The sequence below is a fragment of the Leptonychotes weddellii genome, chromosome 5 (genome assembly GCF_054177405.1).
Source record: "Leptonychotes weddellii isolate Sample4059 chromosome 5, ASM5417740v2, whole genome shotgun sequence".
NCBI classification, from domain to species: domain Eukaryota; kingdom Metazoa; phylum Chordata; class Mammalia; order Carnivora; family Phocidae; genus Leptonychotes; species Leptonychotes weddellii.
Genome location: NC_138373.1, coordinates 55,769,787 through 55,796,862, shown reverse-complemented (window position 1 = coordinate 55,796,862; position 27,076 = coordinate 55,769,787). Strand labels below are relative to the sequence as shown.

Genomic DNA, 27,076 nt, shown 5'->3' with positions numbered 1-27,076 from the left:
CCCACACACGTAGTTTTGGGTTGCTGTCTGCATGGCAGATCAGCCTAGTGTATAAGCACAGAGAAGAGCAGAAATGTCCAGAGCAGCAGTGGAATAGATTGGAGCTGATACATCAGAACAGTGAAGGTCTGGGAGTCAGGCTTCAAATCTCAGTTCATTCAAAGTCCATAGAAAGTTGTTAGGTTGCCTTGGTAGTTTTATTTGGAAAAATGTTCTTTTGCTTATTATTGTTAACCAGCAAATAAAAATTGTTTTGGATTCCTTGGGATGACCAGCATCAGAGATAATTGGTGTTTGTACCATGAATAACCCAAGTGCTTGGTCAAGGTCATACCTATACCTGAGGTCAGGCCCCTTTGAGCCCCGTCAATCTAGCTGCCAAGCCAAACTGGGCCAGGGCCCTGATTTGCTCTCTTCTGAGGCTCCAACTTTAATCCAAATGAATATTGTAATTATAGGATATCAAAGAGAGCCCCAGTCTAGAAGGATTACATAGTCCTTCTCATAAACAGTTGAATAAGAATTAGAAGTCGATTGAATCAGCATGTGATTCTCTATAATGAATCTCTAAAAACTGTTAAAATATGACTTTGGAACTTACATATCTGAACTTTCCAGTCCATAATTGACAAACACACAAAGTGTTGAAGGAACATAGTTCTCAACAATCTACTTATGGAGTATTCCTGGTGTAGATTATCCATAAGGTCTATAGTTTTCTCAAGAAAAATAGAGCAGGATGTCAGATGCTGTATTTATTTGTCCATCTGCTATTGAAGCCCACACTGGTTGCTTCTTTACAAGTTATGCATATTACAAATGGGAATTCCTTACCAGGAGAATTTTCATAGAAAAGGGATTCACATCCAGCCTATCAGCATATTTATTGTTCTACTTCCAAAATATGCCCCAGTCCATCTACTGCTTTCTTTCTCCACCGCTTACTGTTCTAGTCCAAGCCACCACCTCTCACTAGCCTCCTGCCCATTCTACTCTTCCGTCTGCCCCCAATCCATTCATTTCCACATCCTGGCAAGTCATGTTTAAAATATCAAAACTGCCTGCTTTGAAATCTCTAGTGGCTTTCCATGGCCATCCAAAGGAAACCCAAACTCTCTCTGGTGGCTGGTCTTGCCCAAACTCACCTCCCTGGCTCCTATCACACCCACATCCCTGCCCCTTACTCGCTGTCCTCCAGCCCCACTCTGACTTTCTTTCTGCAAGCCAGGCCCTTGCCCTTGCTGGCCCCTCTGCCTGGAACAGTCTGATTCCAGTTCTTTTCCTGGCTGACTCCCTTGTCATCCAGGCCTCTGCTTCCCAAAGGATGGCCTTCCCTAAACTCCCCGACTCAAAAGGCCCTCCCTGCCCTTCCCAGTCACTCTCCCTCCTCTCCATTTTATTTCCTTCCCAGCCCATTTTGTTACTGAAAATGTCATGTTTGTCTCTTTGTTTCTTTTCTTAATGTCTGCCTTCTCACTGCCTGAACACCCCAAGGAAACATATATCTTCGTCCTGCCTCTGCTAAATCCCCTGTGCCTAGAGCAGTGCCTGGCATAAAATACATGTGCATTTGGATAAGTGAATACGTAGATAGACACAGATATGTCTATATATTCGTTCAATAAATATATTTATTTTAATGTTTATATATTCATTTAATCTATATTCATATATGTTGTAGATGAATGAATAAATATCCCTGGAGATTTTTTCCATATCCAGTTTTTATCATGACTTGGAATGTTGGAGCAGATGGAATAATCATTTCTAAGTGTAGGAGCTGGGTTAGAATCAAGGCAGCAACATAAGAAAACAATAAAGGATTTTGTCTCTTTCCTATAACTTACTGCACTTTGAACATAGTTGGAATGACACCTACAATTACCATCGACTCCTTGGCAAAATGCCTCCAGTACCCCCAAGACGAGTTGTGGGTATGGGTGTGTGTTTCCGAATGTATTTTTGATGTACCTTATTTAAAAGGGTTTTACTGCTATAAACTCCAAGCTGTAGTCCAAAGTTCTCATGCCTATACTTAAATCGCACATATCCTTTGATTTTGGTGCTGGGATCTTTGGATTTCTCTTTCTTAACTCTCGTTTATCCACACATATAATGTCACTTTTAAGATGGCTTCAAGGGGAACGAACATCTGGAAATGACCACATTAAGTTCTGAAGTTAAGTTTCCCATAGATAGATTTATCTGTGGTCTCAGGAATTCAATCGTTGCTACTTCCTCCTTGCGGAGCTCCTCATTTCTATTTTTTATTCATATTTGCAATCGCAAAATATTTCTTTCAGCACTCACTGGGTAACAGGCACCATGCTCACCTCTCATATTAAAATAGCTAAGGAGACGGAGCCTACTTGGGTCTCATTGTCTGACATCATCATCTGCGGGATGGCCTTCTTATGCCGGAGCCTTAGCATTCTTCCCCACTCTGTCCCCAGCCATCGCCACTGCCGTGCTATACTCTCCAGGGGAGGGTGATGCTTACATTTTTATGGTGTGTTTCAGCAACTTGGAAGTATATACAGTATACTGGCTGCAATCTTGAATGTTGGCAACATTGAGTTTTCTTCTGTGGCAACTGAACACCAGATTGACAAGAGCCGCATTTCCAATCATGCAGCTCTGGAGAACTGTGAGTGTTATTATCTTCTGTTCAAAACTGCACTCGTGAAAAATGTCTAATGAAATACTGTAAGTGTCTCATAAAGATCATCTCAAGCAATTGTGCTTATCTGGAATCCTAAAGAAGAATACTCTGACTCAGTTTGCGTAAAATGAAGTTTTTAAAAGCCAATATTTAAAACAGAGCTTCATGCCTACAAATTAACTGTAGAGAACCTTTCTAAAGACTAGGCTTTCATGACTATTTTAGGAGCTATTTACATTTCAATGTAAAAACACAGAAAATATCACTAAAATTTAGTAAACTGATCTGAAAAGAGTTAAAGTTATTATTTTATAGATTCAGCATCTGTATCATTTTATAAGCAATAAAGACTTGTATATTTATTTTCATACTGGGTGGCTTTTATACTCACTCATCCTGGGTTGACTGATTTTGCGATCATTTTCTATGTAAAAAAAGTGCATCATGGTATTTGCTTCAAATCAACTTTTCTGTCTAACTAGTAAAACTCAATGAATTATTCCAATAACTTAAGGTTTCCCACTGATCTTGTGGTGGCATAGCTTTTTTATTTAGAATATACACTTTTTTAAATTTTTAATATGGTCATATGCCCCCATAATTGCAGGTTTGTTATAAGTTTCATTCATAACTTAGGGAATCATGATATAAATTTTTATTTATACATATTTTTTCTGATTTATACTTAATGAGGAACAGAATGAGATGTTTTAGGGTAATTTCAGGGAACCAGATGCCAACCATCCTGGTCTGGACCTGTCCCTAGATCCCTATCATCTCCATCCCACTGTGTCTCTGGGACCAGCTTGGTAATACAGCAGGACTGAGATTGGCATGTAATGATTGGCATGGACCTGGGAACCTGTTCTGATTTTTCATATATAAATAAAGTTAATTGGCACAGGAAGCATTAGACTGATATTATTTATTTACTTATTTTCTGAGCCATGGAGCTCCCTCCAGCCCATGGTGAGCTGGGCCTTCTTTTAGCCAATATGCTGCAGGCTGCATAGATTCCAGGCTGACCCTTCGTTCAGCAAACCTAGTATTTTTTGGAGCCCATGGGCCAGTAGCTCCGAGCTGATCTGTAGCTCCCAGAAGTCCTCAGTTATCAGAAGTGGCAGGAAAAAACAGAAAACTCCAATGATGGATTCAAATCTCACCATTGATCATAATTAGAAGAGTTATCAGCCATGAATGGAATGATTTACAACAGAGATATGTTGTAGGTATGAGTATACCTAGAAACTACCAAACTAAGAAATGACTTTGGTAATTGAGAAGCTTTTTCTGTATAGGAGACAGTCATATGGGTCATAGAAGGTTAATTTTAATATGAATATAGTTAAAATTAATTGAAGCACTTTCTGGAATAGCCATTCATGGAAAATAGAAATTTTGCTGACTTACTTAAAATGGTTTATAACTAAAGTTGCAAGGAATTATCTCGAAACCAAGGCTATGTTTCCTGATGGTTTTACAGGTGCATCGTTTCGATCAGGCACCAGTTCTAGTCTATTCTATCCCATAAATATCTCTCAAATCTAACTACTTCTCTTTATCTCCATTATCATCATTCTCACTAAAGACACCATCACCTCTCACCTGAGCTAAGTGACCTCCCACTTGTTCCTTCTACATCAATTCTTGAACTTTTCCAGGCCATTCTCCACAGTTCATTCAGAAACCACTAAAGGCATGTATCAGTGGGTTCTCTCAATCTCCCTCTCCCTCTCCTTGTACCTCTGTCCCTCCCTCTCCCTCTCCTCCTTCTATTTTCCCACTTAAATTTCTTGATTAGTTTCCCATTCCTTCTGGATAAAGTTGATCAAAACTAGAAGTTTTTCTCACAAGGTATTATACTTAGCAGTATATTCCCAGGTAAAATGCTTGGCATATAGTAGACACTTAATAAATATATGTCAAATGAATGAACAATGTAGGAATAGAAATAGACATATTAATCAATGGGAGACACTCTTCAGAAACAGATCCAGGTAGAATTGCCGGAAATGGCATTACAAATCACTAGGGAATCTGTGCTGTAGTGACCGTGAACTGGCTAGCCGTTTGGGGGAGGAGGGTTCGAATTTTTGTCATATACCATATACCAAAATGAATTCCAAACCTATATCAATTTAAATGCAAAAAAGTGATAAAAGTACAAGACAAAGTGCATTTATATAATTCTGAGATGAGAAAAGACTTGAAGGATTTTATGTGCAGAAAAGCAAAAGCAGAAAGGATTTTTTTAATGGATATTTGACTACATAAATATTAAAGACTTTTTCATACTGCCAAAAGAAAAATAAATGAAATTGCAATACAAGTAGAAAAATGAGAGAAAATATTTGCAGCGTATATATAAGCAACGTGTATGAGCTATAAAGAGCTCTTCTAAGCTGATTAGGAAAAGATAAATATATCAATGACAAAAGGCAGTTTATAAAATAAAAAACCACAAATTACTAATAAAAATATGAAAAGAAGAAAGTATTTAGCTTCACTAGGAGTCAGTTAAAAACAAATTGAAAAACAAAGGCATTTTTTCCTATCAAATTGGTCATTTTCAAAAATCATAACCTGTGGTGTCCATGAAATTGCATTGAAATGACTGGTTTTTTACTTGGCTGATAATAATGTAATTGGTTCAGAGTCTTTGAAGAGCAGCTAGATAGTATGTATCAAAATGCTTAAATATGTTTATATGCTCTGAACCAGTTGCTGAACTTAGGCAATTTATGCTAAGACAATGATACAAAACAGGAACACAGTTTCATACCCCAAATATTTATCCCGGCATTCTTTACAATTGTGAACATATGGAAATGACCTAAACATCCAACAGTTTAAAAATTATTGATATCATATGATATAGAGCAGAATATCATACAGCAAATTAAAATCATTTACAAGCAATATTTAACAAAATGAGAAATGCTTAAGGTATTTTATTAAGATGAAATGTATGTACAGACTAGCAGCTGTAAACATGCCTAAAAGGAAAGAAATGCAGAATGTTAACTTCAAAGGTAAGATTTCTGCAGTCAGCCTGTGTTACATCCACAGCCTGAAAAAAATTATTTTATTTAAGTAAGGTTCAATGATCTTAGCCACATAGCCAAGAAATAGCTTGTCCCAAATGCTAAAAGCAAATTCAAAATGTTGAAAATAATTTGAAAGGAGAACAACTGGTTTTAAAAAATAGTCTGTCATGTAATAGTTTGGGTTAAAGATGTTTATTATATTCAAAAATGAGTTTTCTTCACTGAATTTAAATATTTATTTAAAATTCCCTGTGATATTTGTCATTAAATATAAATAAATGTTCCAGGCATCACATTTTAACAAACTTTAGTCATTGAAATGTATAACTGAGAAGTAGTATGATAAAAAAATATATACTGGGGCGCCTGGGTGGCTCAGTTGTTAAGCGTCTGCTTTTCGCTCAGGTCATGATCCCAGGGTCCTGGGATCGAGTCCCACATCGGGCTCCCTGCTCCGCGGGAAGCCTGCTTCTCCCTCTCCCACTCCTCCTGCTTGTGTTCCTGCTCTTGCTATCTCTCTGTGTGTCAAGTAGATAAATAAAATCTTTAAAAAAATAAAAAATAAATATATATATATACTAATGTCAAGATACGGTTTATGCTTTTTTGGTTGAATATTGCAGAAGTTACATAAAATACATTTGTTTGGGTGTATCCCTGAAGTCTAAGTAATCTTCCAATTAATCTCTACATTTTGAAAATGTGTATATAATAATGGTATTGAAATTATCCTAAACCTATTCATTATGCTTTTAAATTATTTAACATAATTCAGTGAAATTATGTTTGGCATTACATAAACAACCACTGGCTTGTGGAAATGTTTTTCCCTCTGTCAGCCAGTTCGGTTCGGGTTGTGCTGTATTATATGGCAGCCTACATTTGACCAGTCAAGTGGAGAAAAATGATCAAGAAGAACCAGGAGTACTACTGAATAGGAAATTATTTTTACATTATGAAGTCTTCCCATATTTATTTCATGTCATTTGAAGAAGGTAAACCGAGACATTTTCATTCTATGGTAAGTTACTCCGTTGCCATGACTTTTTCTAACAATACCTCTGTTTACTTCTTTTAGCCGCTTCTCTGCTTTGCATTCAGGCAGATGAGCTACAAGAAGCTCTCACCTCCCACTGTGTGGTCACTAGAGGAGAAACCATCATACGACCCAATACTGTAGAAAAAGCCACTGATGTCCGAGATGCTATGGCGAAAACTTTATATGGGCGTCTCTTTAGTTGGATAGTCAATCGTATTAACAGCTTATTGAAGCATGGCACATCACTAAGGTAAAAATTCTTATGGAAACATTTTTTTCCCCAAATGTCAGGTGATGCAAATCTATTTTCTAATTTACTGATTTGTATATGAGTGCCTCTGAAGATGTTCCTAATTGTTATCATGTAATTATTAAAGTTCTCTTTCAGTAGATCTGCTTTAGTTCCTAGTAGCACTTTATTGGGCCAGATAGCTATAAAATTTTTAAAGTGCTGGGACATAAAAACTGTAGCAACATGAATGAACATAATAGAAAGTGAATTTTTAATGTGACATTTTATCCATGTATATGTTCTTTTAATAAGAGGGTGTATTATGAAGTATATACCACTTGATACTTGCATAAAATGTCATTTTAGCAGGGTTTTGGGTTTTGTTTTGTTTTTTTTTTTGTATGTTTGCTTTGTTCTAAGGGATCAAATTAAATCTTGAAGGCAAAGGAAAACTTTCTCTTATATTTTAACTCTCACTATAACCCTGTAAGGGTAGGTCTTCTGACCTGAAATGAAATTTGGTTCAGAAATGCTCTAAATAAATAGTAAATGATAGAGCCCATATATGAGCAATAATGTTATCTGACCATAAGTCTATGCCCTCATCTTAGAAATAAGAATCACAGCCACCATTAACTGAGTGCTCTCTATGTGCCAGGCATTGTGCATAGATAAAGGTCCCTACATTTACACCTAAAGCTTTGTTCTGCCACAAATTATACAATCTGTAGAAATTTGTATACAAAAAAATAAGATAGTTGCCAACTTTAAGTCACCTCACTCACCTTTACTTACTAAGCATAATAGACCATTTTATACATATTTTGGGTGAGTAATTCACTGTCATTTTTCCACTAAAATACATACCACACCGTAGTATTATCCAAAATGCCTAAGAGATTGTCCATTATTCCTCCATGTTCTTAACTCTCTATCCCTCAAAATTGCTTCTTGCCTCCCTGCTAAATTGTAGCCTATCTGACTGGGTCAGCAAATCAAAATCCAATTTGCCCTTTAGGATTTAACAGTCAAAATAGTTTGTATGTTCATTGGTAGCCATCTGTGGGATGCCAAACTTTCAGATGAAAATGGAAACATTCAAGAATTTTCAATATCTGTATATTCCACAAACAACCTCATTTTGTTAGTTATCATCTGCATGTCTGGCCCCTAAGTGGTACCTGGAAGGGTCTGACTTCCAAACAGGCGATCTGCTGAAAATTCCACTATAGCCTATTCACTACTTAGTAACTTTCTTTTCCATACAATAAAGGAAGCTATCCAAATCGTAGATTGTTAAATTTTTTACAGAATGTTTAAGAAACGAAAATAATGTCATTCAAATAGTTTAGTTCAATCTGGAAAGATTTACATTAAGATTTTGAAGAGCTGGCATTCTGCGCCAGGAATGCCAGGCTTTGCCGCTAATTTGTTGCACAACCCTGGGCAAGTCACTGCCTTTCTCTGCATCTTGTCTTCTTCAGCCTGTTCAATAAAGGTGTGGAATGACAAGTCAGTGGTCTTAATTGTTGGTCGGTATCTTGGAGCCTTTTAAGAATCTCTTGAAAACTGCGTTCTTCACTCCAAAATAAAAAATGGACGTATTTCTACATACCCACCAAAATATGGCACATGATTGTGATTCCAGACCCTTGAAGGCCATTAGCCAATCCCAGTTTAAGAATCCCTGAACGAGGGCGCCTGGGTGGCTCAGTTGGTTAAGCGACTGCCTTCGGCTCAGGTCATGATCCTGGAGTCCCGGGATCGAGTCCCGCATCGGGCTCCCTGCTCAGCGGGGGGTCTGCTTCTCCCTCTAACCCTCTTCCCTCTCGTGCTCTCTGTCTCTCATTCTCTCTCTCTCAAATAAATAAATAAAATCTTTAAAAAAAAAAAAAAAGAATCCCTGAACGAGGTCATCTCTAAGGTCCTCCTGGCTCTAACACATTTTTAGACAAGTTAAATATCTATCTCAGTGGGATCCTGTGGGACTACAGTTTTTTAAAAGAATAATAATTTTGACTAAACCAGTGTAAATTTATACTTACTCTGCGTAAATAGGAATTTTCAGAAGTACCTGGATAGCTTTCCGTTTGTCGATCCCATCACAGAGTGTTCTGTAACTTTGCATTCTAAGTTCAGTTAGTTCTTCCAAATAGAGAGAGCATCCTTCACTTCGCAGCATGCAGCTGACAACAGTCATTTCCAAATCACTTCCTCACACAGCACTAAGAGTTAACCTAGGTTACATAAATAGTGAGTACAGAGAGATGTTTGTACTCCCTTTTTTTTTTCAAGTAGGCTCCACACTGGGCTCGAACTCATGACCCTGAGATCAAGACCCGAGCTGAAACCAAGAGTCGAACGCTCAACCAACTGAGCCCCCCAGGTGCCCCTGTTCTCTCCTTTTTAAATTCACATGAAAAAAACTTTGCAATGCTATTTCTTGGGGGAGGGGCAAACTTTTGACCCAGTATCTAACTTTTAATGAACAAAGAGGTAACCATTATGGAGGAACAGGAAAAACATGCATTTGGAATATTTAACTATAAAATAGTTATTTAGGGCCCCTAGGTGGCTCAGTCGGTTAAGCGTCTGCCTTCAGCTCAAGTCACGATCCTGGAGTCTTGGGATCAAGCCCCATGTCGGGCTCCCCGCTCAGCAGGGAGTCTGCTTCTCCCTCTGCCTCTCTCCTGCTCATGTTCTCTCTCTTTCACTCTCTCTCTCTCTCAAATAAATAGATGAAATCTTTTTAAAAAATAATAAAAATAATAAAATAGTATTTAATTGCATTTTTAAATATTTGATTATAAAATAAATTCAAATATATTTATATCTTTCTCCAGGTTACCATTTATTCTATATTAAATAATTATGAATGAATAACTCAAAAATAAATAATGATTCTTTAAAAGAGGTAAAATATTTTTAGCAAGATATTTTAATTGTCCTAAAGTGAAAGGTTAAAGATACTCTTACACAGAATTTTTGCTTTTCTGGTATAGTTTTTATTGAACATATTTTTGCTGTGTTCTGAGTGCTGGCCAGGTTTCCCTATGATTCATGTCTTACTTAGGGCTATGATCTGGCACCCATGAACCTACAGGAGAAAGTATAGGGGCTGTTTCTGTAGTACAAGGAAAATCGTGTATCTTTTACATATTAAAATTAATGCTACCTACTTTATATTCTATGGAGAAATTTTTCACTCTCTGTCTTGGTAGTAGTTTCTTAGCTAAATCACAAAATTATCCTCTGAGATACCCTGCTTCACATTCCCTCTTAAGAAAGTAAGAACTCAAAATAATGCCTCTTTAATTTTCCAGTGGGAATGGTGATGAACTGAGCATTGGCATTCTGGATATATTTGGCTTTGAAAATTTCAAAAAAAATTCCTTTGAGCAGCTGTGCATTAACATTGCAAATGAGCAAATTCAGTATTATTTCAATCAACACGTGTTCACATGGGAACAGGTAAGTCAAGGTACTATAAAGATGCGTGCATATGTGTGTGTTATATGCAGAATTGTACTAATGAAGCAGGACTTCAGTCATAGTTTTCAAGCCTTAAACATATAGGCAAAGGAAGGATTTCCTTACTCCATGCCTGTAGTAAAAACAAAAACAAAACCAGAAAACAAGTATGAATTTAGTGTGTCTCAAAGTGTGATGCTGAATGCCCTCCATTGAAAATCAATGCACCCTTCTGCAAAACTTAGCAAGTCTGAGCCCGTGTAAACAAAGAAGTTTCCTTTGGAAATTTAAGGAAGCAGATGTGTCCAACTGTTTCTCTTTCTGTAGACTGCATAGCTGAAATTCTGTGTGAAATTTAAATATCCATCTAAAATGCATTGAACTTCAGAATTCCAGTAACTAGGCAACAGAACACAAGATAATGGGTTTGATGCAAATGCCAAACGGCAATTTTGTCAGGGTACAACGTGTAATTTATGATTCAGCTTCAAAAATCAGAGACTTACTTGAATTGCATTTGGCAAAGCTGTAGTATTAAAATTATTTAAACTATTTTATCAAGTCTAAAAGAAGCGGTCGTATTTTATATCATTTAGTATGTCATTGGTCTCCCCATAATAATAATATGAAATTGTTTTGTGCATACTGATTAGAACTGAAATTTTTATTTAAATTTGAGTTAAATTAGAGGTACATAAACCTCTTTTGATTCAAAATATTTAGGTTTATTGAGAATTTACTTTAAAATTGCATTGTGGAAACGCTAGTAGCAAAAGAAAACATTTAGATCTTGACATTTCTTGGGCCAAAAAAAAAGGGGGGGAACAAAAATGTAAGATTTTTATCTGTGTTTGCATAGCTCTCATCTACCCCAGGATCTGTTCCATCAAATATTCATTCCTTCTCTTCTTTCTCATTCTCTGTCTCTGGCTTTGTCTCTGTCTCTGTCTGTTTCTCTCTGCTTCTCTCTCTCCACTAGGGCCATCCCTCAGCCTAGATACATAATGAAATCTTTACAAAAAAAAAAAAAGAGCCCTTCTCCAACTTGCTTATCTCCATGGCCTCTGTCTTCTCTTCACAGCCAAACTTCTTGAAAGCATATTCGGTATTCATTGTGCTGGATTGATCTCTTCCCGATCTGCATACGCTGAGTCTGTAGCATCTTGTTCTGACTTCCCCCACCCTAATGGAATGGGCCTTTCCAATCTCATCAGTTATTATTAGTATCAGAAACATTTTAGTCTCTACATTATCAGCCTCTCTGTAATTTTCAACCCTGTTGGCAGATTCGTGTTTCTGGAAAACCCCTCCTTTGGCATCCCAAATACCATCTTTCTTTTACTCATCCTGTACCGTCCCATAGATCTGTAGTTCTCAATCCTGGCTGCATATTAGAATGACTTGGGTAATTTTCTTCTTCAGTGAGTGACATTTCTGTCCACCCACTTACTCAAGCCAAAAAATGTCATGTTGCATTTCATTTCTCATTACTGAAATCCAGAAAATTAGTGGGACTTGTTCATTTTCCTCCCTCCTCTATGCTCCAGTAAAAATATTTGGTTTATAATTTTGCCTTTCTCACGAGGCTGCAAACTCCTTGAGGTCCAGGATTATGTTTTAATTCATTTTGTATCTTTAGAGCCCTAACATATAGCAAGTGCTCAATAAATATTTATTAAATTAGTGTCATCTTGCTTTAATACCTCACAGTGTCCACAGAATCCATTCTAACCAGAGCCTGAAACAAGTAAATTTTGTCTGTTTGTTTGTTTGGACTTTTTGATAGGGATCTATTAGGATTACCTCCTTCATGGAACTGGGTGCATCTTCATATATCTCCTGTCTGATTAATTAACAGCTTGTGTTGGTAGATCTCTGTGATTCTTCTCTTTTGGGGGTTGAGGTTAGAACCTGGTTTTATTGGAACTAGCCTTTAAACCAATGTACATAATTTTCTTTTCTTTTTAAGATCTTATTTATTTATTTGACAGAAAGAGAGAGAGAGACAGCTAGAGAGGGAACACAAACAGGGGGAGTGGGAGAGGGAAAAGCAGGCCTCCCACCCAGCAGGGAGCCCGATGCGGTGCTCGATCCCAGGACCCTGGGATCATGACCTGAGCTGAAGGCAGATGCCTAACAACTGAGCCACCCAGGCGCCCCCATCATTTTCAATAATTATTTGCTTTTTACTTTTTATAGGATTTGTAGTTTACAGTGCACTTTGGTTGATAGTCTTGAATTTTATCCATGATCCTAATGCTCTTAATACTTTTTGCCTTTGGGCCTGCTACAAATGAAACTATTCTGGTAGGCTCTTTTAAATATCCTTGAGAGGCTTTCAAGACAAAACAACTCAAAATTGCCCCCAAGAAATTAAAATTTCAACTAGAATCCAGGATTATACAAAGCAGTTTGAGGAATTAAGGCCATTCACAATCCTTTCAAGCACCTTCCTAAGGTAACTACACAGAATCCCTGCTTCATAATCTTACAGGCCACGCATTGGCAGCTGAATGATCAGGTCAATGGTGTGTAATCCGCTGCATATGGGATTAGTCAGTGATTCTCTAGATTTTAACATGTGGGTGCACATGTTTGGTTTGGTTTGTTTTTCATTTTTTTTTTTCCCACTCTGTCACTTCTCTATGAATGTGAAAATTGTAACTGAGAAATGCTTACTATAGCTGTGTGTAGTAGCTATCACAGGTTGAGAATGCACTTATTCTGATTTCTATAAATGAGAAACAGCTATTAAGCCAAATCATTAATTAAAGTCATGGTCACACTTTCCTTAGTCAAATATAATCATAGGTTTGACCTGTGAGCTCCTTGATTTTATAATGCCGTTATTGCTTATCAGTAGGACATACTATTCTCAATTTCATGGATATTCAAATAATCTGGGCAATCTGAGCAAGACACAAGCCTTAGGCAACACCTTCACAGATGAAACAACTTCTGGTTCTATTTAAACCAACAAATATTATCTTTACAGACAGTCCTGCAACACTGGAACATAAAGAAAGGTTTGCTGAAAGGGTTTCCTTATTTAGCCCAAGTTCAACTGATATGTGATATACAGTGACACACTCCAGCAAAGTTGGTTATCAGGGTAATTTGAATATCACTTTCCCGTTACTTTCTTTTTGTTGTTGTTAAGGTTATCATTGAGAGAACCTAAGCCAAGTGTGCAGGGCTGGCTTTCTGCTATTTTTTTTTTTTTTTAAGTAGGCTCCATGCCCAGCATGGAGCCCAACAAAGGGCTTGAACTCACAACCCTGAGATCAATATCTGAGCGGAAATCAAGAGTCAAGACGCTTAACCGACTGAGCCACCCAGGCACCCCCTATTACTTTCCACTAAAACAATAATCAATAGACTACAGTAAGACCTTTTTCGCAAAAGATGGCACTGACTTAATCCATAGTTTGTTGGGTGGATAGTTTTAAATAACACATAGCTCCTGAAATTTTTCTGGAGTTTGATGTTTCATAATATTTGAAGCTTCCATACTTTTCCAGCAAAAGGAGAACCATTTTATATATATTGACTTTAACAAAATTTAAAGGGACAATTTATATCTGAAAACAATCGTCTGAAAATTAAATAACAGTAACAGTCCCGGCTCCTACAAACAGACACTGAGTATAGTGGTAATCTTTTAATATTCAAGATTCAAACTCTTCTAAATGAGTTGCAACTGAAAAATGTATCATTTTTCTGTCAATTTTATTAATTCCACAAATAAGGTATTCATATGTCAGCCTCCTATTACATTTGTATCTGCAGTGTTTTGATGCACACTATTTACTCCCATATTTTTCAAAAAGCTTTTAGTTAGCAGCTCAAAGGGCAGCAAACAAGTAACCCCATGTGTGATAAGGGAGGCATCTTTTTACAACAGCCTTCACTGAATCTCCACACTGATTATGTAGCCAAGATTTTGCTTTTGTTTGGTTGTTTTCATTTATTTTCTGGCTTTTTCCATGTGTAAGAGAGCACAACGGTAATCAGAGTGTGATAGAAAGCTTGAAGTTCTTTTCAAGTTAGAGTCATGCTGATGCTGTGGTTGGTGGGTTTTGTCCTTTCTTTTAATGGTGCCCTATGGTGTAATGATTGTGGTGTAGTACATTCAAAAGAAATGAACCCTGTTCCCTAGAAGTTTGTTTCAAATCAAGGGGAATGAACAACCAACCATTGATAAGTAACCAATGGGCATGCGTTTGAGTTGGAGCAAATGCCATTGTTCTTTGGGGCCATTAGGTATCCTGCAAAGCATTGTTCTAGAACCCTGAAGATTCACTCTACTTGCTTCTACTCCTGCTTATACCTAAGATGAGCATTCTTATCCATTACTGCAGCACATCTTTCTGGCTGTTAACTGAATTAAAGTTCATTTTTAAAGTGAACTATTAATATTTGTTCTCTACAAGGAGAAGCTGTTACATATATCACTTATATATCTACCCGTGGGTTTAGAATTAAAAGTTAGAAGTCATTTTATAAGCAGGAAACCATTTACAACACATAATGGAAACAATAACCGCAATTACGGTTCTGGCTTCTCTTGCAGTAAGTGATGTGTATGACTTTCATCTCCGGCTGTTCATAGCCTAAAATTTGAAGCTTTTGAGATTTTGAATATGGGTTCCAACACGTAATTTGTGGCAATTACAAAGAATAAGAATTCATTCATTATACAGTATCTACATTTTCAACTTTTTTTTACATTACAAAGTAAAAAGAATCAGTCATCTGATAAAAAAAAAAGTGTGGGTAATTCAAAATAAACCCCTTATAAATGTCTTCAAATTGTTTTGCTTGCAAAGTGTGAATTTCTATTTCATATCCAAATTTCTTCCCCATTAAACAAACCGCAGTGGTGGTAGCATTTGTCTTATTTTAGCTCTCCAAGTGATAAGGGCCATTTTATAGGCATTTTCTTTAAGCATTAAGACAACCATGCATTTAAGAAACCCTTGATACAGCAAGAGAAGCCTGGGTGGCTCAGTCAGTTAAACATATGACTTCGGCTCAGGTCATGATCTTAGGGTCCTGGGATCGAGCCCCGAGTCGGTCTCCACGCTCAGCGGGGAGTCTGCTTGTCCTTCTCCCTCTCCCTCTGCCCCTTACCCCGCTTGTGCGCTCTCTCTCTCTCAAATAAATCAAATCTTTAAAGAAAAGAAAGAAATCCTTGATACAACAAATCTTGCTCTTTAAATGCTCAGCCAAGCTTTGGGTTACTGTTTGAGATCACATACAAATGTTCCTTAAACTTCTCACATACTCAGTGAGTTTGGAAGTTGATATCCAAGTGATTGGATCAGTGTGTGGAGAATCCCTACAGCAGCTCCCAGTTCTCCTACTGGCCCTTGGCAGGCAGCCTCCTGGGCTCCCGTGTCCCCCTCATCCCTCGCCCCACACCCATCCCGCACACACTGTGTTTCTCTTTTATCAGTGAAGTTGGGTCAGCACCTCTAATATGATGTGGGGATTTGCGGTACTTATTTTGATAATTTGGTATTGTTTTAAAGAATTTTAAAAAATATTTTCATTATGATATAAAGTAATTTTTAAAGGAATACCTAATAGGGAGCATAGATCCATTCAATGACTCTAGTTTTCTTCATGTCAGATTAGAGCATACTGCTGACAAAACTGATCCTTATCCTAAGCCAATACCTGTCACCTTCCAGTAGAATATAAATTTGTAAGATATTTTATGGCTTTTGAAGAGTTTTCAAGAATAGGTATCTTCCACAAAAAGTGACTAGATTAAAATGTTCGCCTTAAAATACATTGTTTCCTTTTCTGTTTTTCTGTTTTTCCATTTAAAACTTTTTTCTCCAAAGTTCATTAAATATATGTAAAATAAAACAAGTATGTTTTATTACAAATTATCCAAAATACTTTCTCATTAGTTTACTTGTCAAATTCTAAATCAATAACCTATGTCTTCCCAAGTTAATGATGATCAACATTCCCTGTGGCTTCCCATTAACATCAATGTAAAAATCAACAGGATCATTGAGATCCACTTTGGATAGAAAGCACAGGAGGAAATAGATTTCAAATCAAAATTATTTTACATCAAGAGTTTAGATTTTTACAGCACACATATCATCACCTTGTTTTCTTCATTTTTAGTTTTTACAAATATTTAGTTACTTTCAGTGAAATGTTACTACTAAAAATACTATGTGTATATAAAAGAGAGCGAATGATAAAGTAAATGTGTTAAAATACTAGCAACTGAAGAATTTGGGGAAGGGCACATGGGAATTCTTAGTACTATTCTTGCAACTTTTCTTTACGTTTCAACTTATTTCAAAATGAAAGGTGGCACAGTTTCTTCTTTCACTATGATAAAAATACTCAACTCACCTTGAGTAGTGATAGCACCCTAAATCCCAGATTTTCAGCCTTTAAAATGTTCTTCCTAGAATGAAGATGATTAGAATGAGTGACTTCTCAATGGTTTCTTTCCACTGTGGGCAGTGTTTCCATAAATGTGCACACTCGTATGAGCAGTTGGTGAGTAGGAATTCTTTTACTAAAAGGCAGACGTCAGGGGATAAATGTGTTTATGTGGCTTCTTTCCCCTTGCACATGTTCTGTCAACAGAATGTTTATGCATTCATTCATTATGTTTCACAACACATTCAGGCAGTTTGGGGCTTTTGAAATGTTTGAACCAGAAGAAACCTAAGTAGATCATCTTTGTGTCACAGATAAAAATGACTTCTTGTGACTTGCTTGAAGTCACACACTGACGAAACAGAGCCAGGACCAGAATCTGGGTCTTCTGATAAGTATCTGGGGTTCTTCTCACAAATAAGGAAAGTTGAGAAGAACCAGGGACCTAACAAAATAATCTCTCATGCGGAAGAAAAGGAAAGAGGAAGAGAGAGGGGAAGGAAGGAAAAGAGAGAGAGAGACAGTCTATCACCTGAAAGGCCAAGGGGGATCCACATAAGGCAGGAAAGAAGGAACTGGAGAGAGCATCGACATTGGGGCATGTGGCAGTGATAGCAGAGACTGGGACCCTGGAGGAAGCAGAAACCACCTGAAAAGAAGGATGTAGAACTAATGGAACAACTGAAAAAGAAAATATAGCACCAGCAAAGAAACCCTAAGATATGACTTCAGGGTTAGAATGGAAAGGCAGAGAGACTATTTTCTATGCCCTAAAGGACAGGGGCTCTACCTTTTTGTCTTTATTTCTACCTTCTAACACATAGTAGGTGCTCCACGAATGTTTGAGGAAATGTGGCATCTTCTACAATGGTCTATCCAGAGTGACGCAAACATAGGTGAATTCCTAATACCATCCCTGGATTAAAATCCTATATCAAGTGGACTATCCTTCTAAAAATAAAAGAGATACTGATTTATGACTTCCAAACAGCAAACTCAAGAAAATAAATATTGAGGATCAGCTATACCAGCTGTTAAAATTTTTCTGGAATCTAAAATAGCTGGAACTATGGAACAGTGTTAAATGATAGACTCACCTACATGAAAGGGATATGACTTCATTTCAGAGGTGTAAGTTCAGTGAAAGACTCCATTATCCCCAGTCGCTACATATGCCCACCTTTTATAAAAGAAAAATATCATTTGAGCCAAATTCCTTGATTGAAACCCTGGTGATGTCAGGAAAATCTTTTTGAAACTTCAGACTCAGATAAAACTATCAGGTGGTAGTAGAAAGTATTCTCCCATGGTACAATGACGAGGTGGTGCTTTTGGGGGTTAGGTAGGACCTGTCTGTCTTTTACATGGTGATGCAGTCTGTCTTCACAAATATGTGGAAATTAAACAACATATTCCTGAATGACAATGGGTCAAATGGAAATGGAAAGAAAAATCAAAGACTATCTTGAGACAAATGGAAATGAAAACGCCACATACCAAAACTTACGGGATGCAGCAAAGGCAGTTCTAAGGAGAGGGACGTTTATAATGATAAACACATGTATTAAGGGGAAAAAAGATCTCAAAAAAGCAAATTTAGCTTTATACCTCAGTGAACTAGAAGAAGAAACAAGCTAAGTCCAAAGTTAGAAGGAAGGAAATAACAAAGATCGGAGTAGAAATAAATGAAATAGAGACTAAAAGGACAATAGTAAAGAACAATGAAACTAGGAGCTGTGGTTTTTTTAAAAAATAAATAAAATTGACAAACCTTCAGCTAGACTAACCAAGAAAACAAGAGAGAGGACTGACGTAAATAAAATTAGAAATGAAAAAGACTTTACAACTGATATCACAGGAATACAAATGATCATAAGAGACTACTATGAACAGTTCTACACCAACAAATTGGAAAACCTAGAAAAAATGAACAAATTCTTAGAAACATACAACCTACCAAAACTGAATCATAAAGAAATAGAAAATATCATCAAGCCAATTACTAGTAAAGAGACTGAATCAGTAATTAAAAATCTCCTAACAGAGAAAAGTCCAGGACCATATGGTTTCATTGGTAAATTCTACCAAACACGTAAGAATTAATATCAATTCTTCTCAGACTCTCTCAAAAAAATAAAAGAGGAAGAAACTTCAAACTTAATTTACGAGGCGCACATTATCCTGATACCAAAAACCAGGCAAGGACACTACAAGACAAGGAAATTACAGACCAAGATCCCTGATGAACAATAGATGCAAAAATCTTCAACAAAATATTAGCAAACCAAACCTGACAACAATATGTTAAAACTACCATACACCATAACCAAGTGGGATTTATTACAGGAGCACAAGGATGGTTCTACAGACACAAATCATTAATGTGATATACCAATTAACAAAGTGAAGCAGAAAAGGCATTTGACAAAATTTAACATCCATTCATGATAAAAAGTTTCAAAAAAGTGGTTATAGAGGGAACATACCTCAACATAATAAAGGTCATATAGGACAAATCCACAACTAACATACTGAAAGGTAAAAAGCTAAGAGATTTTCCTACATGATAAGGAACAAGACAAGGATGCCTGCTGTCACCACTTTTACTCCACATGGTCTTGGAAATTCTAGCCAGAGTGATTAGGCAAGCAAATGAAATAAAAGGCATTCAAATCGGAAAGGAAGAAGTAAAATTGTTTCTATTTGCAGATGACATGAAATTACATGTAGAGAACTCTAAAGACTCCACCAAAAAATTATGAGAACTAATTCAACAAATTCAGTAAAGTTGCAGAATACAAAATCAATATAAAAAATCAGTTGCATTTCTATACACTAACAACAATCTGTCAGAAAAAAAATTAAGATAGCAGTCCTATTTACAATAACATCAAAAAGAATAAAATACTTAGGAATAAAATTTAACCAAGGAGGTGAAAGATCTGTATACTGAGAACTATAATACGTTAAGGAAAGAAGTTGAATAAGGTACAAATAAATGGAAGAATTAATATTGTTAAAATGCCCAAAGCAATTTAGAGATACAGTACAGTCCCTAACAAAATTCTGATGGCATTTTTCACAGAAATAGAACAAACAACCTCAAATTTGTATTGAACTACAAAACACTTCAAAAAGCCAAAGCAGGGCGCCTGGGTGGCTCAGTTGGTTAAGCGACTGCCTTCGGCTCAGGTCATGATCCTGGAGTCCCGGGATCGAGTCCCGCATCGGGCTCCCTGCTCGGCGAGGAGCCTGCTTCTCCCTCTGATCCTGCCCCCTCTCATATACTCTCTCTCATTCTCACTCTCTCAAATGAATAAATAAATTTAAAAAAAAAAAAAAAAAAGCCAAAGCAATCTTAAGAAAGAATGAAGCTGGAGACACCACACATCCTGATTTCAAACTACATTACAAAGCCATAGTAATCAAAACAGTGTGGTATTGGAATAAAAACAGACACATAGATCAATGGAACAACATAGAGAGCCCAGAAATGAACCCAAGTATATATGGTCAATTAGTTTTTGACAGGGGTCCCAAGAATACACAAAAGGGAAAGGATTGGCTCTTCAATAAATGGTGCTGGGAGAACTGGGAGGCCATATGCAAAAGAATGAAATTGGACCCCTATCTTATACCATACACAAAAATCAACTCAAAATGGATTAAAGACTTGAACACAAGACCTGAAACTGTAAAACTCCTAGAAGAGAACCTAAGGGGTAACTCCTTGATATCATTCTTGGCAATATTTTTTTGGATTTGATGCCATAATCAAGGCAGCAAAAACAAAAATAAACAAGTGGGACTACATCAAACTAAAAAGCTTCTGCCCAGCAAAGGAAACCATCAACAAAACGAAAAGGCAACCTATGCAATGGGAGAAAATATTTGTCAATCATATATCTGATAAGGGGTTAATATCCAAAACATATAGAACTCATACAACTCAAGAGCAAAAAAAAAAAATCTGATTAAAATGTGGGCAAAGGATCTGATTAGACATTTTTCCAAAGACACACAAACGGCTCACAAGTACATGAAAAGATGCTTGACATCATTAATCATCAGGAGAATGCAAATCAAAACCACAATGAGATATCACCTCACTGGTTATATGGCTATCATTAAAAAAGATAATAAGTGTTGGTGAAGATATGGACAAAAGGAAATCCTTGTGCATTATTGGTGGGAATATAAATCACTAACCACTATGGAAAACAGTATGGAGGCTTCTCAAAAAATTAAAAATAGAACTGCCATATGATCTAGCAATCCCACTTCTGGGTATATATCCAAAGGAAATTAAACAAGATCTCTAAGAGATGTCTGCACTCCCATGTTCATTGAAGCATTAGTCACAGTAGTGGAAACAACAGTAGTGTCTGTCAAAAGATGAATGGATAGAAATATTACACACACACACACACACACACTACATACCCCCATGGAATATATTTAGCCATGAGAAAGAAAGAAATCCTGTTAATTGTGACAACATAGATGGAAACTTGAGGGCATTATGCTAAGTGAAAATCAGAGACTAGAATGGTGGTTACCAGTGTCTGGGAGCTTCGGGAATTGGGGAGATATTGGTCAAAGAGTACAGTTCCAGTTTGAAGATGAGTAAGTCCTAGGGACCTAATGTACAATGTGGTGATTACAATCAATAAAACTGCACCATATTCTTGAAAGTTCCTAAGAGAGTAGATCTTAAATGTTCTCACCACAAAAAAAGAAATGGTAGTTAGTGATGTGATGGAGGTGCTAGCTGACTATGGTGGTAATCATTTTGTAATATATAAGTGTATCAAGTCAGTACATCATACACCTTAAACTTCCACAATGTTATATGTCCATTATATCTCCATGAAGCTGGGGGAGGAAAAAGAAGATAATTTCCCTGGGAAAGTCAGTCAGAATCCAGCTTCAGGAATGGATTTTTTTTTTTTAAGGTATTTTTAAGTAATCTCTACACCCCCCATGGGGCTCAAATTTACAACCCTGAGATCAAGAGGCATATTCTGTGCTGACTAAACTAGCCAGGTGTCCTCAGGAATGATTCCTAAGGAAGATAGTGATAGTACATGACCAGGAGAACATGTAGAAACAAATGAGAAAGAGACAAAGGAACAAAAGTTAACTTGACATCGGGGATGTTTTCAGTGAAGAGCTTTTCCTCTGCTTAACTCTGATCTCTAGCTTCATGAATCTTCAGCAATATCACAACAAGGGACGGGGGTGTGATGTTATCTCTGAGCCCAAGAAGAAGTTAAATTATGTTTATTATTATCTGTTTCAGAATAATAACACTCCTCATAGTAGCTGGCAGTCATTGTGTGATGTGTTAGGCATAGATCTACTTTATTTCCCCTCCGAACTATCTTCTTAAGTAGTTTAAGATCTAGTCAAAGAAATGCATAGGCAACAATGTGCTATCATTTTCACCTATCAAAGATACCAGAAAAAGTTTTTTAATGAGAATATTCAGTGCAGGCGAGGATGCAGCAAGTGCGTACACATAGGAGTATATATGCAGTGCTGATTAGAAAGCACATTGCTGCAAGCTTTAAAAACAATCAATCTAGAAATGCTCATCAGGAGCCTGTAAAACATTTATGAGTTGACCAGCTCATCTGTCCTAAAGATAAAATCCAAAATACAGAAAAACTTGGTGCACAAAGATGTACATCAGAGCACTATTTAAAACAGATAGGGGGCACATGCCTGGCTCAGCTGGTGGAACATGGGACTCTTGATCTCAGGGTCGTGAGTTCAAGTCCCACTCTGGGTATAGAGATTACTTAAAAAAATAAAAAATAAATAGTTAAAGAAATAATCTAAAATGTCCCCAAATAAGAAAATGGAATAGAAAACTACAGTATATAATCTTTGGTAGCCATTCAAATAATTTCATGAAAATATATTAATTACGTGTTCTCCATTCCATTTTGTCAAAGGAAGTAAGGTAAAATTAAAATTGAATAAACAGCATAATTTTTGTTATCAAAAATATTATGCATAGAGGAAGACTAAAAAGATTCCCCTAATTGTTAAGCATTTAGAGGAGATGAATTTGTATGTGAATTTTGAGGTCTTCATAGTTTTTCCGTATTTTAAATTTTATATGAGCATGTATTATATTTATAATCAGAAGCTGAGGATTACGCATGCACACGATTTATTGTTTTCACCCCAGTCTTCCTCTATCTGGAAAACAGGTTTTCAAAATGACTTTTAACAAAAGGAATCCAGAAAGCTCATGTATTCCTCTGTTGGGGCTGCCATAAGATATCACAGACTGAGGAACTGAAACAACAGAAGTTTATTTCCTGACCGTTCTGGAAGCTAGAAGTCTAAGATCAAAGCAGGGACAGGTTTGGTTTCTCCTGAGGCCAGGCTCCTGGACTTGCAGATGGCTGCCTTCTCCCTGTGACCTCACGTGGCTTTCACTCCGCGCAGTCACCTCCCTGGGGTCTCGCCCTGTGGGATTCCAGCCTTGCCCTGATTCCCTCATTTGACCTTAATTACCTCCTGAACGGCCCAATCTCCAAATTCACATTGGATTTGAGGGCTTCAACCTATGAACTTGGAGGTGGGGAGGGGACAGTTCAATCTTTAACACGCAATCATTTATTTAACATGCTCAGGTCTCCCTAGAAACTGAGCTCCATAATAGAGAGGTGAGTAAAAGTACTTGTCCTCTTGGAGTTCCCATCTAACAAGAGAGGGTGAATAATAAACCAGTAAAAATGCTAGAAATGCCGTGAAAGAATTTAAAACATGATGGAGGAGGGATAGAGAGTGACCAGCAGAAGAAAGAGGGTTGTTGAATTAGTCTGGGTGATGGGGGAAGGTCTCTCTGAGGAGGTGAGAGTCCATCCTGCATCGTGTGACAGTCTGGGCGGAGGGGTCAAAGCTCACGTTCCCACCCACCTTCCAAGCCACGTGGAAGCTTGCAGCCTCTCAGCCTATGGGAGCCACATTTCCATGCTGCTGTGTGAGGCTGAGGACTCAACTTTTTCATTGAGACTCTCTCCTGCGGTGACATTTTAGCCCTGTGCCTAGGCCAGAGCTGTGGGTCGGGGGCACCTTCCATGGGCTTTCTTGCCACCATGTCCTTTTTCCAAATCACACTGAAAACTCAATGAAAAATAAGCAAGCTCTCGACTCAGGCATGAAGCCACCTTAACATCCAAGTCTTCTGATTTCCCTCACTTCCTTGATTTATACTTAAATAATTATTCACCTGCCCTTCTCAAAAGGGAACTCAGAGCAGGGGTAATATATGCTAAACAGTCCTTTACTGCAGTTAATAACTCCACTTACCTTCTGCTCTAAATGTATTTTTAACATACAGGGCATAGCAGAGGACTTTCTTAAGAGTTATACGAGCTTCGTTTCTCCACTTATGCTTAAAAACAACTAAGTATCTTGACGTCATAACCGCTATAAAAATACATAATCTGTTGTTTTAGGCAGGCTCATTGTACTAAAAATGTTTTATAAATCCTGAGTAATAGGATGTTCTCTCCGTTGGTTTGCCTGGAGTCCATAATACTAACAAGTATCTTTGAGGGGAGCCCGTTGTTTTCCAAGTTACTCATCTCTGTTCTGTCTGACCTGCCACAAAAGCGTTCCGTGGATTTTGACACAGGCAAATAGAAATGACAAATGCATTGATTTAGACCTTAACCTTGTGTGCTTTCTATACAAAACCTCTTCTGAACTTTGCAGTTGTCATTTAAGCTGTAATGTGCTGTCAGCCTGATGTGTCTACTAGTAAAGTCATTCTGGGTCTGCATATTGCTCCCAAGGTTACCTTCAAATGCAAAAGCTGTGAAACTTCCAGACATTGTTTCTATTTTTATGTACTGGCTAAACTAAATGACCTTCAGGTGATCTACCTTTTAGGCCAAAGGGCACTGCCAAATTTTTACATATTAGTTTTTTGTATTAAAAATGTACATTTAGTTTTCCTGGTGACACCCTTGAAATGAGATTTCAATTTCATAAGACTCCAAAATACTGATTAAAAGTTTAGGCTTGGGTGCCTGGGTGGCTCAGTTGGTTAAGCGACTGCCTTCGGCTCAGGTCATGATCCTGGTGTCCCGGGATCGAGTCCCACATCGGGCTCCCTGCTCAGCGGGGAGTCTGCTTCTCCCTCTGACCCTCTTCCCTCTCGTGCTGTCTCTCATTCTCTCTTTCTCAAATAAATTAAAAAAAAAAAAGTTTAGGCTTATCAAATGCCCCACCTGCCATTGGCTAAATTCCTCCACAAAGTTGCTGGAAATAAATTCTCTTTCTCTGAACTCCTTATAGTACATTGTACATATTGTTTATCTATCATATGTTACCTTGCATTTTGAGTATTTATTTACTAACCTTATCACTCAAGTTATATCTTAAATCCACTGAGGACAGGGAGTTTGTGTTAAAACATCTCTTTATCATCCATCACGGTGCCTTATTATGAGATGTTTAATGAAAATCTTTAATGAATTAAAGAATATATTAAAATAATAATGAAGGGGCCCCTGGGTGGCTCAGTCAGTTAGGCTTCCGACTCTTGATCTCAGCTCAGGTCTTGGTCTCCGGGTTGTGAATTCAGGCCCCGCATTGGGCTCTGTCCTGGGCGTGGAGCCTCCTTTAAAAAAGATTTTTTTTAAAGTTAAAATAATAATGAAAAGAGCCTGTCATTTTATATTTATGAATGGTGCAGGATATTCTGCCCAAGTCAAGAGTTGTTTCATACGCTTCCCAGTGATAGCTGCTTGGTCACCTGAGAACCGGTGAGTGCCAAGCATGGGAGCATGACTACAAGTCTTCCAGGAGTCATGCATGTCCCCTTACACAGTGTAGCACTGGGGGAGGGGCACAGTGTGAGGGAAGAGTCATAAACAGAACAAGAGCACAGCTCTTCATGCCCCTTTAGCAAAATAGATCATCAACATCTGTGTTGTTCGGGCACCATGATCTTAACACTAATTGTTATTTGTCATTTTTATTTTATGCATCTTATAGTATACTCAACAGCAACTGGTTATTAATGTACCAGATAGATTTACTTTGTTAGATGGAGATCATTTCCTCCATGTGATAAATGAGGCAGTGGGAGATTACAGAGTAAAAGAAATTTCCAAAGGATTATATGGCTAGTTAAGAGGCAGAGCTCGGATATGAACCTGTGTGTTCTTGGTTCTAAATCCACTTGTTGTTCCTATGACCCACTTGTCCACCTACTAACAATGTAAATGTCACGGTGACTGAGAAGTTAAGTAAATGTTCTTGAGAGATCCATTTCTGAAACTAGATCAAAAGTTTAAATTGGGGGAAATGTAACTCTAAGATATACCTAATTGATATTCTATAAATTCTGGAGTGTAACTTTATTACTGCTTGTTACCAACACGTTCTCTTGCATTTTGAAAGCCTAAGATGTCTATAATTCTGGTATAGAGACTAGAAACTTTTTATTATTACCCTGAGCCGCCGCTGACTTTAATGAAGTAGCAGTTTTGGGGAAAGAAAAATAAAAACGATAGCCTCAGTTTAATGGCAATGTCATAGGAAGCAATTTATTGTAATATGTGTAAAAAAAAGTTCATGGTAATTACTGTCAAGCTACCTATCACAAATTCACAATTTCACAATTCACAAATTTTTTAGTGAATTTTTTCTATGTATCGTGTCCTGTTATAGAATGAATACCTAAATGAAGGTGTTAATGCCAGAGTGATTGAATATGAAGATAACCTGCCCCTCCTAGATATGTTTCTGCAGAAGCCAATGGGTCTACTATCCCTACTCGATGAAGAAAGTCAATTTCCCAAGGCCACTGACCAGACTCTTGTGGGTGAGTTTTAAATACATATGTCTGCATTGTTTTTTGCTGCAGTTGTATAATGCTCTGAATGACTTAAAAAGAATTTTTTTAATTATCTGGGAGAAAATAGCTATCACAAAGCCTGCATATGTAACTTTAAAGAAGAGGCTTTGGGTCTAATATCTGGACCAGTGAATGTTTAAAATAGGGTGAGAAGGGGTACATGTACCCCAGGGTTTATAGCAGCAATGTCCACAGTAGCCAAACTATGGAAAGAGCCAAGATGTCCATCGACAGATGAATGGATAAAGAAGATGTGGTATACACACACACACACACACACACACACACACACACAATGGAATATTATGCAACCATCAAA

The 27,076-nt window shown here is 37.3% G+C and overlaps 1 protein-coding gene across 1 annotated transcript in view; it reads left to right on the top strand.

The window, feature by feature from the left end:
* The window catches only part of LOC145715897 (myosin-IIIa-like), a 47,332-nt gene extending 20,297 nt beyond the window's left edge, over window positions 1–27,035 (top strand). Inside the window, exons 6-9 of the mRNA XM_081818912.1 lie at window positions 2,521–2,647; window positions 6,788–6,998; window positions 10,304–10,451; window positions 26,571–27,035. Of these exons, the coding sequence (XP_081675038.1) occupies window positions 2,521–2,647; window positions 6,788–6,998; window positions 10,304–10,451; window positions 26,571–26,735 (651 nt within the window). The 3' untranslated portion in view covers window positions 26,736–27,035. The remainder of the gene's footprint in view (window positions 1–2,520; window positions 2,648–6,787; window positions 6,999–10,303; window positions 10,452–26,570) is intronic.
* Window positions 27,036–27,076: the final 41 nt, after the last annotated feature.